The sequence below is a fragment of the Herpailurus yagouaroundi genome, unplaced genomic scaffold (genome assembly GCF_014898765.1).
Source record: "Herpailurus yagouaroundi ecotype Mexico unplaced genomic scaffold, PumYag 77, whole genome shotgun sequence".
In the NCBI taxonomy this organism is placed as follows: domain Eukaryota; kingdom Metazoa; phylum Chordata; class Mammalia; order Carnivora; family Felidae; genus Herpailurus; species Herpailurus yagouaroundi.
In genome coordinates this window covers 79,518,663-79,532,572 of record NW_024412388.1, presented here as the reverse complement: position 1 = coordinate 79,532,572, position 13,910 = coordinate 79,518,663, and the positions used below count along the sequence as shown (strand labels likewise).

Below are 13,910 nucleotides of genomic sequence, written 5' to 3'. Positions count from 1 at the left end.
CGAGGCGAGGCGCGACTCCCCTTTATGGCGGAGTCGGCGGCAGCGGCTCTGACAACCGCGGCGGCAGGGCGAGTAGAGCAGGAGGCAGAGCCTCGGGCGGCCGGCCGCTGTCTCCGCAGAGGGGCTGGGGGGGAGTCCGGCCCTCGCCGCCGCGGGGGCGGAGGAGTGGGCGGGCCCGGGCGGGCTGGGGGCGGGGAGGCCGGGGAAGGCGGGGAGCCCGGTCGCCTGCGCTCGGGTCCGCCTCTGACTGCGGCGCGGCGGGGCGATGTGTGATTACCATGGCGAGGAGTCTCTGTCCGGGGGCCTGGCTAAGGAAACCCTATTACCTCCAGGTAGGCCGGCGGCGAGCCCTCCGGGCGCCCTCCCTCGCCGCGCGGGATTCGCCCGCCTCCCTCCTCCCTCACTGGGTCGGCGCCCGCCCGAAACCCGCTGCCCCCTGCCGTCCGGCACCTGGCGGCGCGCCCTCCCCGGCCGCCCGGGCGCCGCAGCCTCCACGGTTGCGCTGCCCGCGCCTCCCACAGCTGCCCCGGCGCCTCTCGCGCCCTGGCCGCCGGGCTCCGGGGCCCAGGTCGCCCCGCCCGGGCTCGCCCTGGTGCCCCTCGCATTCTGAGAGCTCTGAGACGTGACCCGGGTGCGACCCTACGCCCCTAGCAGTTGAGGCTCGGCAGCCTGGACTCGGGACGTGCCGCCGGCTTCTCCCTGGTCCGGTGCTCTCCTCCTCCTCCCCTGTGGGCCCCGCACGTCGGCTTTTCAAGACTCTGTGTCTTCGGTCTGTGGTGGGAAAGGTGGTGTGTCATTCCACCATATTTTAGGAAATTATGGCAATTTGTCACATCACTGTTTCTCCAAATCCCCGAGAAGCGACGTGTGCCTTGTGCTGAGCCCCTTGGTTCGGTCTTTCCATCTCACCCGTAATTTAAATGGGAGGTAGGGCTCAGAAGCCCAAATGAGGGGCGGATGGGTGTTTGCTTTCTAAAAGGAAAGGGGACAGTGTCTGGTGCCGATCTCAAATACCCCAGCAATGCAAACGTAATTCTCAGTCATGTCATGTGTACTGTTCGCGTGTTAATCTTTCATGATTTCCCGTTCCACCCTCTGTGCCGCTGCCAGTCTGTGTCTTCGAACCCTACTACTGCCTTCATGTACAGTTGGTCGCCAGGGGGACCTAGTAGACATCGTGAGTAGCTGAGCGCAAATCTATCACCCCAGTGGAAAAACAACTACAAATCAATGCCTCGCGTGGGTCAGCAGCGTTGTCTGCATTCAGAGGACAGTATTCCTTTTACTGCTTACACTAAAAGGCTTAAGGTATCGAAAAATTATTCGGGGACGGGAATTCATGCTCAGCTGGCGCTTTTACAAATTATTTTAAAAGTTGAGAAGAAACCATTGGGGCAAGTAAATCTTTCATTCTTGTCTGGAAATTGCACATGTAAATCGTTACCTTGCAGTGAATCAGGCACTGCAGATTGGAAGCATGATATGACAACCCACTATTTGAAGGGTGTAGGAGTAAAACTAAATGTCCTGGGTCCTTGTAGCAGCTCCACCAGTAGTAATTGTGCTTAAGGAACAGTAGAGCAACCCACTGTAGAATTCAACCTAGGCCAGATACCTCTTTGTAACCCTTTATATGAACAATAGAATATCTTTCCAGACTCTCTCCCCAAAATAAGTTTATTGCGATATTTAAAATGTTTTTCACTAAAACTAACTAGCTATTTATTTTTAATTTTTGAGATTTTGTGGTAAACTTTATTTTAGACTTCGATTAGTTTGTCTCTAAATGTTCTCCATAAATGGGCTGTGACATTTTTTTGGCACCATACCTCAAGAGCTTTCAGATTGGCCGAATTAAGATTAGTTTTGCAAATAGTTGTGGTTCCATTAATGGCAAACATTTGGTATTTCTGCCTTTCGAATGTGCACATCATTATATATTACTAAAATAAGGTAAACTTGGATTTTAAGCATTTCAAAAGGATTTGGGGGATATAGTGATATTTTAGTAGGCTACTTCTTTTTTTTTTTTTAATTTTTTAAAATGTTTATTTATTCTTGGGAGAGAGGGAGAGACAGAGTGTGAGCAGGAGAGAGGGAGACACAGTACCCCAAAGCAGGCTCCAGACTCTGAGTGGTCAGCACAGAGCGGGATGCGGGACTCGAACTCACAAACTGAGATCATAACCTGAGCTGAAGTCGCACACTTAACTGACAGCCACCCAAGTGCCCCAGTAGGCTACTTCTATATAAAGAATGATTAAATAGGAAATTATTGATTCTAGTATTATATTTTAGATAAATAAGTTTTAAACTTGGGAACCCAGGGGACTGGTGTTTTAAACAGTGTCTTGGTATTAGTATTTATTGTCTTTATGAATTTTCTTGTTAGTTGTGCCTCACTATACTCTTTTAGTTTAACCAGTTAAAAAAAAGGCCTTCACATTACTCAAGTGTCATACTTTTTTTCTGTTCCCTATTGTCTAAATGCCTTATCTTCTGCTTTTTAGAATTCATTTACCACTAGGTGCTTCAACCTTGAAATTGTTTTGGGCAAAGTCAGAATATCTCCAACTGAGACCATTAGACAGTACTCAGTTTCTCAGCCACTGAAGATTGAATTAATATATACAGTACTCCTTTTCCTCTTGTTTTATTTTTCCTGAGAATAAAATCACGTTCGTTTAAGAACAGCATGAGGCATGAGAACAGAGCTGAGCTTTGTTCATTTGTGCTTCTGGTTCATCATGACCTTGAAAAAGCTTCCTAACTTTTTAGTTCCACAGTTTCCGTATCATAAAGTGGAGATTGTGGTTCTTAACTGAGTACATCACATAAATATAGTGAGGATGAGCTAGATGAAGTTAAGTATTTTTGGTGACATTTTTGCTACATTTTAAATAGAAAAGCATGTGAATTTAAGTAGTAAATACATACAGGTAAATATGTTGAATTCCTTCACCCAAAGATTCCTGGCTATCTACACCACCACCCCCACTTTTATTTATTGAGCATTTATTGGTAATTGTTCTAGGTGTATAATATGACTTATCATATTGACTTAGTCATTTACTTAATATTTGTTGGAGGCCTGTCACATCCCAGAAACTTTGTGAAATGGAAGCAATTCTACTGGAGCTAAGCAAATGTCTTTGTGGTCCTTATGGAACTTAAAGTCTAGTTAGGGAGACAAACATTAATTAAATAATCCAGAAATACATAATGACAACAGTAAGTACAATGAAGGAAAAGGGAAGATGCAGAAGACCACTTGAGAGGAAGAGAACAGTTTCTCTTTAAAAAAAATTTTTTTTTTAATGTTTATTTATTTTGAGAGTGAGTGAGAGAGACAGAGCACGACTTGGGGAGGGCCAGAGGGAGAAGGAGACACAGAATCTGAAGTAAGCAAGCTCCCAGCTCTGAGCTGTCAGCACAGAGCCCCATGTGGGGCTGGAACCCACGAACCATGAGATTATGACCTCAACCGAAGTTGGACGCTTAACTGACGGAGCCACCCAGGCGCCCCTAGTTTTTTTCTCTTTTAAAACTATTTTATTATGGAAATTTTTATACATACATAAAGCAGAAAAGAATAATGAACTCTCACCTACCTATCACCTACCCTCAACAATGATCAGTATTTTCATTTCTCCTGCCAATATCCTCTTTCCAACTAGAGTGGTTTTTCAAAATTATTATTTAAAATTTTTTAATTCTAGTATAGTTAACATACAATATTATATTAGTTTCAGATGTACAACATAGTGATTCAATAATTCCATATATTACTCTGTGTTCATCATGATAAGTGTACTCTTAATCCCCTTCACTGATTTTACCCATTCCTCCCACCCTCCTTCTTCTCTGGTAGCCATCAGTTTATTCTCTGTAGTTAGGAGTCTGGTTTTAGGATGGGTTCTTTTTCCCTTTGTTCATGTATTTTGTTTCTTAAATTCCACATATGGGTCAAATCATATGGTATTTGTTTTTCTCTGACCCACCTCTTTCACTTAGCATTACACTCTTTAGCTCCATCCATGTTGTTGCAAATGGCAAAGTGTCATTCTTTTTCATGGCTGAGTAATATTCTATTACATATATGCAATATAAATATATGTATGTATATCAACTCTGTATAATTGTGGGTTTATTTCTGAGCTCTCTGTTTCATTGATCTGTGTGTCTGTTTTTGTGCCAGTACCATACTGTTTTGATTATTGCAGCTTCATATTAGATCTTCAAGTCTGGGATTATGGATACCTACGGTTTTGTTCTTCTTTTTCAAGATTGCTTTGGCTATTCAGGGTTTTTCATGGCTCTGTACAAATTTTAAGATTATTTGTTCTAGCTTTGTGAAAAATGCTGTTGGTATTTTGTTAGGGCTTGTATTAAATCTATAGATTGCTTTGGGTAATATGGGCATTTTAATAATATTTGTCCTTCCAACCAGCTAAAGTATTTTTTAATGTTTATTTATTTATTTTGAGAGAGAGAGAGAGAGAGAGGGAGAGAAAGAGGAGGAGGAGGAGGAGAGGCAAAAAGAAAGGGAGAGAGAGAATCCCAAATAGGCTCTGCACTGCCAATGTGGAGTCAACTCGGGGCTCAAACCCTCTAACCGTGGGACTATGACCCGAGCCAAAATCAAGAGTTGGATGCCTACCTGATTGAGCCACCCAGGTGCCCCCATCAATGCCAACTTTTTGATGCAGGGAGTATTTCTTCCAGAGAAGTGGTGAAGGCACACTTTGTGGGGCCTCTCTGTCAGTCAGGAGGGCTCATGACCTGCCTGAAATAGATAGCCAACAAACATTTACCTGAGCAACATGGCAAGGCATTATTCTCAGAGCATACTAATTTATAGGTCCATCCTTTCCAGCTATTTTGTTGAAAACTTACCTGAGAAATAGTACTTCCTAGACTGGCTAAATGTTGCGGCACATTGAACAGAGTAGAGTCCTGCATCCGAGATCGGAAACTGTGGGTGTATTAACATGTTTAGACCATTTTTAGGCAGTGTTTTTCTTCCACACATCATTACAATGATACTACTTTTGGCCCACTGGATGTGGTGACCCAGCATGACACCTGCATTTATCTGTTTTTAGCAGTGTGTTTTCTACAAATTAGGATCTACTTTGTTTAGGGTTTACTCAGGTCTGAGTGGGACTGATAACACAGCCTATAATTCCTTAGTTTTAGTTTAGAATACCTTCTTCCTTCTCACTATCATTAAGTCTTGGAAGAATGAAAGTTAAGACAATTTAGAGCAATTTTCTGTATTTAGATTATACACATTTTTCCACTCTAGTCATTCTGTCTGCATGCCCTGTTGCATTTAAAAAGCTGTTGCAACTCTAACGGAATTTGAAGTTTGAGATATGCGGGTACTTCTAAAGGTTTTCAAGCCCTTTAGATTGCACAACTTTTAAATTTCCTAAAAATGACTAACAGTTCCAATATGTGTTCTGTAGGGCTGTCATGAAAAAAGGATAAATAGCATGTTCTAATTAGGGTGTGGGCACTTGTTTAACATTTCTGATACCAGGCTCTTTGGTTTATATTAGTACTGTCTTTCAAAAATGACTGCTGTTGGGGTGCCTGGGTGGCTTAGTTGGTTGAGTGTCCAACTTCAGCTTAGGTCATGATCTCATGGTTCATGAGTTCAAACCCCACACTGGGCACACTACTGTCAGTGCAGAGCCTGCTTTAGATTCTCTGTCTCCCTCTCTCTCAGCCCCTCCCCCCACTCACGCTCTCTTAAGAATAAAAATAAACATTAAAATAATGACTGCTGTAGATGGTTTGGTTCTTTGTAACTTAGTGTGGCTATTTTGTGGGATTTAGTGCGAGATGGGATTACTGACTAGGTTAACTGGTACTAAGTGATGATGTTATCAAGTATGGTACTTAGGGTAAAATGGCTTCTTGTCCATTTTCAGCCTCCAGGATTATTTTAAATCTAAGGATAATTAGAGCAGGTGGTGGTTCCCTATTCCCCAAAGACTATAGGTGGTGTGGTTCTCATCAAGTTAGACCTGCTGTTCAAAGCTAAATTTTTGCCTTTGCCTGAAATGAAATCCCTAAAACTCTGATTAGCTTCCTGAGACTGGTGAGTATATTGAGAGCGTATGCATCCCATAATGTCTTAAATTCAAACATAAAATTATAATGCAAACATTTGATATTATCATTAGTTGCTTTTCTACCCCTGTTAGAAACTCAAAGAAATGATGAATTCTCAGGCATATTGCATCCTTACCATACTTTCAGGCTGTAGCGTATAGTAATAGTGTTTGTTTCTTCATTGTCATCTTCCCAGTGCCCCTCCATTTTCATTTTGATCAATTATAAAGTTGTTTTACATTGTCTATAGTTTTTCCTTCCTTCTTTCTTTTCCTTCCTTCCTTCCTCCCCTCCTTCCTCCCTCCCTCCCTCCTACAGTTAGGTACATTTTAATGTTTTCATTTCTTAAAGTTGCTTCTAAAAACAATGCTATACCATTCTGTTAAATATCATCTGTTATATCATTTGGTTGAAAAGCTAAATGTCTCACATTCTTAACATATTTCTAGACATTCAAATATTTTTGACTAATTTTCCCTTAAAAATCTTAATCTACAAAGTATATGAATTTAGAAAAACTATGATATTGTAAAGTGAACATATTTGAAGAAAAAAACCCAAAATATTAGTGGATCAATTTTTCTTTAGAAATAAATAGTTCTTTTTTTTTAAGAGTTTTTTTTTTTTTTACATTTTTAAAAGTGTTTATTTATTTTTGAGAGAGAGAGAGAGCAGGGGAAGGGCAGAGACAGAGGGAGACATAGAATCCGAAGCAAGCTCCAGGCTCCGAGCTGTCAGCACAGAGCCTGGCATGGGGCTCAAACCCATGAACTGCAAGATCCTGACCTGAACTGAAGTTGGACGCTCAACTGACTGAACCATCGAGGTGTGCCAGAAATAAGTAGTTCTTTTTGTGGTTGGGTGAGTTGACTGAGTATTTAATGAAATAATTTTTTTAGATGTTATCATGGTGTTGTGGTTATTTTTCTTTTTTTTTTTTCTTTTGTTTTCTATTGTGGCCGCAAACACATAATATGAAATTCACCATCTTATCATTTTTTTTAAGTTTATTTATTTTGAGAGAGAGCGAGCGAGAGAATGAGGGAGGGGCAGAGAGAGAGGGGGAGAGAGAGAGAGAGAGAGAGAGAGAGAGAGAGAGAGAGAGAGAGAGAACCCCAAGCAGGTTCTGCACTGTCAGCACTGAGCCCAGTGTGAGGCATAATCTCATGAGTGGTGAGATCATGGCCTGAGCTGAAAATCAAGAGTCAGATGCTTAACCAACTGAGCCACCTGGGCACCCCACTATCTTACCACTTTTTTGTGTATGGTACAATAATGTTAATATATGCACAATGCTGGCAACAGCTCTCTGGAACTTTTTATCCTGCAAAACTGAAACTCTGTAATTAAACATCTCCCCATTTCCCCCTCCCTACCAGTTTGGTAACCACATTCTGCTTTTGTTTCTGTGAGTTTGACTTCTTTAGACACCCCATGTAAGTAGAATCATGCAGTCCGTGTTTTATGACTGGCTTATTTCACTTAGCATAATGTTCTCAAGATTGATCCATCTTGTAGTTTATGACAAGATTTCCTTCTTTTTAAAGGCTGAATAATTTTCTACCATATGTGCATACCACACTTTCTTTATCCATTCATTAGTCACTGGACATTTAAGTTGCTCCCACATCTTGGCTATTGTGATTAATGCTGCAGTGAACATGGAAATTATAATAATTCTTTGAGATCCTGCTTGCAATTATATATACCCAGAAGCGAGATTGCTAAATCATAGGGTAATTCTATTTTTAATTTTTTTTTCAACGTTTATTTTATTTTTGGGACAGAGAGAGACAGAGCATGAACGGGGGAGGGGCAGAGAGAGAGGGAGACACAGAATCGGAAACAGGCTCCAGGCTCTGAGCCATCAGCCCAGAGCCCGACGCGGGGCTCGAACTCACGGACCGCGAGATCGCGACCTGGCTGAAGTCGGACGCTTAACCGACTGCGCCACCCAGGCGCCCCTATTTTTAATTTTTTAAGGAAACTCCATACTGGTTTTTATTGTGGCTATACCATTTAAATTCCCACCAACAATGCACAGGTTTTCCACATCCTTGTCAGCACTTGTTATTTTCTGTTTTTGTTTTTGTTTTGTTTTTTTGATAGTGGCTATTCTAATGGATGTGAGGTGATATCTCATTGTGGTTTTGATTTGCAATTCCCTGATGATAAGTTATGTTGAGTATCTTTTCATGTGCTTTTTGGCCATTTTTATATCTTGTTTGGAAAAAGTTCCTTTTCGATTTATTGTTTCAGATTGATGTTTTTTTCAACAGGGTTATGGATTATTATAAATAGAGTTTCCTTTCTGTCCTAAGAACTGAGTAATCATGTCTGAGGATATTCTTGCAAGAGAGATTTATAACATGCTAACAACCTTCTGAATTAATTACTACATCCGTTTCAGACATACATGGTATCAGAATCACAGACTGATAGATCCTAGAGCTGGGACCATAAGTTTTACTGCCTGCCCCCAGTTGCTTGAAATTAGAGCTTCTTATTTATTTTAAATTTGAAATATTGACCAATATGCCAACCTCTGTACCATTGATTGGATCTAGGATTTTGGTGGGTTTTTTTTTTTAATGTTTATTTATTTTTTGAGAGAGAGAGAGAGACAGAGTGTGAGCAGGGGAGGGGTAGAGAGAGGGAGACACAGAATCTGAAGCAGGCTCCAGGCTCTGAGCTGTCAGCACAGAGCCTGATGTGGGACTTGAACTCACGACTCTGAGATTATGACCTGAGCTGAAGTTGGATGCTTAACTGACTGAGCCACCCAGGCACCCTGGGTCTAGGATTTTGAATAAAATGTGCTGAAGGATTTTTTTGAGATAATGGGGAAATTGAAAATGAACTATACATTGGATGGTATTATTGTATCATTGTTATCATTGTTAAATTGTATTATATAGGAGAGTGTCTTTATTTTTAGAAGGTGTAAACTGAAGTATTTAGCATAAAAAAATGTCATAATGCCTATAATTTACTTTCAAATAGTTCAGGAAAATACATTTGTGTATACATATATAAAGAGCAGTGTTTCTTAACCTTGGCACTATTGACATTTAGGGCTGGATAATTCCTTGTGGCATGGGGCTTTGTTTTGTAGGATATTTAGCAGCATCCCTGGCCTCTACCCTTTAGATACCAGTAGCATCCTCCCTGGTATCACAGTCAAAATGTGTAATGACAGTCAAAATGTCTCCAAACATTGCTAGATGTCCTCTGAGAGGCAAAATTGTTCCTAGTTGAGGACCACTGATACAGAGAAAAAGAAAGCAGGAGAGGTAGAGATATTTATGTATGTTTAGAGAGAATGACAAAGAAAGCAAATGTAGGACAATGTTAGCAATTGATGAATATAGGTATAAGGGTATTTTTTGCACTATTCTTTTAAAGTTTCTGTAGATTTAAGGATTTTCAAAATAAAAGGTTGGGGGAAATAAATTAAACTGGATTTCATAATAACTGAGTATTATTGGAAATGTGTGAACTCTGTCCAAAGTTACATGAAAGGTCAGGAAAATGAGATTTGATAGAGCACATTTGAAGCCAGCAATTAAAGAAAGTGTGTTAGTCTTCCAGTGTTCCTGGAATAAATTACCACAAATTGAGCAGCTTAATACAACACCCATTTGTTTGTACCCTTATCTCACAGTTCTGTAGGTTAGAAGTTTGAGTACAGTTTGGCCTGCTCATTCACTGCTCCAGGTTTCAAAGGTTGAAATCACGGTGTCATTAGGGTTGACTTTCTTTCTGGAGTACTGGACTCTTTTAGGTTGTTGTTAGAATTCAGTTCCATACTTGGGCTGAGGTGTCCATTTCCTTTCTGGCTGTTGGCTGGGGTTGTTCTCAACTTCTAGAGGCCACCTACACTCTTTGGTTCATGGCTTCCTTTCTCCATATAGAAAGCCCATGAGAGTGGTAGAGCCTTTGCATGCTTCATATCTCTCTGATTTCCTCTCTGCCTCATTGCTCTGGCTCTTCTGCCTTTCTCTTCTGCTGTTAAGGGGTCACATTGGGTACACCCAGTTAACTGAGGATATCTCTGCTTTAAAGTCAGCTGATTAGTAACCTTAATTCCAACTGCCAAGTCTCTTCATACACAGATTAGTGTTTGATTCAATAACCAAGGGGGTGGGAATCTTGGGAGACATCTTTAGAATTCTGCCTACCACAAAAAGAATACAACTGAATTCTGACAATTAAAAAAATCAGTCATTTCCTACAATATTTTATTCATGTCTTTCCCATTGCTATTAGGTTTGAAGATGTTGTCATAGAATAGATTTTATAAGAGTTGTATTGTTTTAAGTTTATTTTTTTTAGTAATCTCTACACCCAACATGGAACTTGAACTCATGACCCTGAGATCAAGAGTTGTGCACATGCTCTTCTGACTGAGTCAGCACGCACCCCAAGAGAATTATATTTATTGTTCCAACAACTACTGTGGGAAGAATCATGGATATTTATTAAAGGAAGGAAGACACAAATAGCTGCTGTGTGAAAATATTTGTTTTTACAGTAGATACTATTCTTAAATCTTTTGTGCTATTATACAAACTAAAGTAAGAGTACAAAATTTCACTTTATGAACCCTAGGAAAACATTCTTTAAAATGTAACTTATGGGTCCCTTGAGTTTGTTCCTAGAAAAAAAAATGTAACTTATGGGGTGCCTGAGTAGCTCAGTCAGTTAAGCATCAGACTCTTGCTTTTGGCTCAGGTCATGATTTCATGATCATCCAGCCCTGTGTTGTGTGGGCTCTGCACGGGGTGTGGAGCCTGCTTAACATTCTCTTTCTCCCTCTCCCCCCCACCACCCTGCTCGCTTGTGCTCTCTCCCTCTCTCTCAAAAATAAAAAAGTAACTTATTTCTCTTTATTACTATAATTAAAGTTGTTCTTAACCCCTTAAAGAAGATAACACTTGGTTTTGTTTTACTGTATCAGCTGACAACATTTTTAGTCACACCTGATCCAGTAAAACTAAATTTGTCCCCAGTGAATGCAGAGCCTATTTTTTACCCTGATCTTCTCCTTTTCCCTGAGCATATACTCAGGTTGTGCAAAATGATACAATGTACATGTTTTTCCATGTGTTCAAAAATATTCTGTAACCACTCTAAGATACTGAGCTCCTGTAGCCCACACTAAGCACACACTTCTTCTCTCTTGCATTCCTATTCTTTACTTGCACCATCACCCTCGTGTTATCATCACAACTGAGGCCTTTGCACACCCATGTCTTCCAGTCCATCCACCCCGCTCTGGCTTTCCTCCTTTCCCTATTCAGTCAGGATGCCAAGATCTGTCTTTTCAGCTGCTCTTCTTGGCTCATTTACCATCTCCTTATTGCTCTGACCTTCCTTCATTCTTTGTGGATACTCCTGCCCTTTCCTTTCAGTTACTTTAGTCCTTTGCTCCCCACTTTCCCCAAGATTCCAGCCTTCTTCTACTTCTCATTTTGTACAAGCTCTGTTGGTAATTGTAGCTCTTCATGTGACTTCCACTACAACCCAAATATTAATGGGTCTCAACTCTATATCACCAGTCCAAACCTCTCCCCCAGAACTTTAGATTTGCTTATTTGATATCTACTTTTAGATGGCACTTCGTATTTAACATGTCCTAACCTAAACTCCACCCCCCTCAAAACTTGCTTCTTTCCCTTTCAGTTAGTGATACTCTCCAGTTACTAAAGAGCATTTCCCCAGTGATTAGTAATGGTAAGTACTTTTTCATGTATCTATTGGCCATCTGTCTCCTGCTGGTACCATGATTCTCTCCTTATGTGTCGTTAGGCCCACTATAATAGCCTCCAGAATGGCCTTCCGGCCTCATTTATACCCTTTTAGCTCCATCTTCCACATTGCTTCCAGAGTCATCTTCCCCCAAATGCAAATCTGATCTAGTCTCCCTCCCTTTTGATGAAATCCTTTAATGACGTTCTACTGCCTTCAGGAGACTATGCAGAGTTCTGAGCATGGCCCTCCATGTCTGGTCCCTTCCTGTCTTGCCATTTCATTCCTGCCACTACCACCTTATGCACCGTTTAAAGCTCTAGCAATCCTGAAAAACTTGCAGTTTACCAACACACCATGCTTATGTGTCAGCCTGTCTGCCCTCCCTTTTCTGCTTTGCCCTAGGATACCCTTCCCCATTTCCCTGCATTCCTGTCTACCTGGTTTATTCTTAGTTTTCTACTTGCCCTTCAGGTTTTGACTTGAAGAGGAAGTGACCTCTTAGCAATCCTTCCCTAACACCCCACACAGTATTAGTGTGCCTCTTTTGTGCTCCAGACTGTGTGTGCATGATATCCAGCACATACAATGATACTTGTTTGTCACCAGCAGTTTTTACAGCTTTCTTTGGTCCCAGGCTCGATTTCCTTGAGAGCCAAGATGTCCGTTGCCCTCCTCTATCCTCTGTGCTTAGCCAAGACTAGATGCTCAGCAAATATTTGTTGAATGAATTAGCATAAACACTAGCAGAGATAGTTTATGGGACTGATTAGATTAATTTTTTGTACAAAAGAAAACATGTATATAATAAGTAAAATAATATAGGTGAGCTTATGATGCAAATTACTGTTCTCCCCTTCTACTTCTCCTTATCCCCAGCTTTGCTCCTGAAAGGTAGCCTCTTTGAACCACTTATCTTTTTGGATTTCCTGGTAACTATACCTCTAACTTCTAGAGCTCTGTGTCTGAAAGGAACTGTACACATCCTAGGAGGTGCTTTATTCTCATATACTTTTTTATATCTTAAAATATTTATTTTTGTCAGAATAGCTAATTATTTTCTGTTTCTGGTTTATTACTACAGTAAGCATTCCCTCCCCATAAAAAAATCTATTCAAAATTATTCTGATATACTTTTGTAAAAAAATTTTTTTTAATGTGTTATTTATCTTTAAGACAGAGAGAGACAGAGCATGAGTGGGGATGGGGCAGAGAGAGAGGGAGACACAGAATCTGAAGGAGGCTCCAGGCTCTGAGCTGTCAGCACAAAGCCCACACGGGGCTCGAACTCACGAACTGTGAGATTGTGACCTGAGCCGAAGTCGGACGCTCAACCGACTGAGCCACCTGGGCACCCCTCTGATATACTTTTAACACCTATTTTTGTGTAAGTCATAACAGGTATGTAATAGATTAATATAGTCATAAGTTTATATAGAATATTTATAAGTAAATATACAAATGTTAGAGATTTGTGCTTTGAGATATTTTCCTGAGAGTTGTACAATCAAAAAGATTATTTCCTCCAAATAACAGAATTTTATGTTTTTTTAATCAATTTCAGATAATATCTATTGACTTTTCACTTTAAAAAATGAGTGTTCAAATCAGGAGACTATAGATGCTGGAGAGGATGTGGAGAAACGGGAACCCTCTTGTACTGTTGGTGGGAATGCAAATTGGTGCAGCCGCTCTGGAAAGCAGTGTGGAGGTTCCTCAGAAAATTAAAAATAGTCCTACCCTATGACCCAGCAATAGCACTGCTAGGAATTTATCCAAGGGACACAGGAGTACTGATGCATAGGGGCACTTGTACCCCAATGTTCATAGCAGCACTCTCAACAATAGCCAAATTATGGGAAAGAGCCTAAATGTCCATCAACTGATGACTGGATAAAGAAATTGTGGTTTATATACACAATGGAATACTACGTGGCAATGAGAAAAAATGAAATATGGCCTTTTGTAGCAACGTGGATGGAACTGGAGAGTGTGATGCTAAGTGAAATAAGCCATACAGAGAAAGACAGATACCA

At 40.7% G+C, this 13,910-nt stretch overlaps 1 protein-coding gene across 1 annotated transcript in view; it reads left to right on the top strand.

Moving 5' to 3' along the window:
- The first annotated feature begins 241 nt into the window (after positions 1-241).
- DIPK1A (divergent protein kinase domain 1A) overlaps positions 242-13,910 on the top strand; it is a 107,265-nt gene continuing 93,596 nt past the window's right edge. The window contains exon 1 of the mRNA XM_040470991.1: positions 242-332. Within this exon, the coding sequence (XP_040326925.1) occupies positions 279-332 (54 nt within the window). The 5' untranslated portion in view covers positions 242-278. The remainder of the gene's footprint in view (positions 333-13,910) is intronic.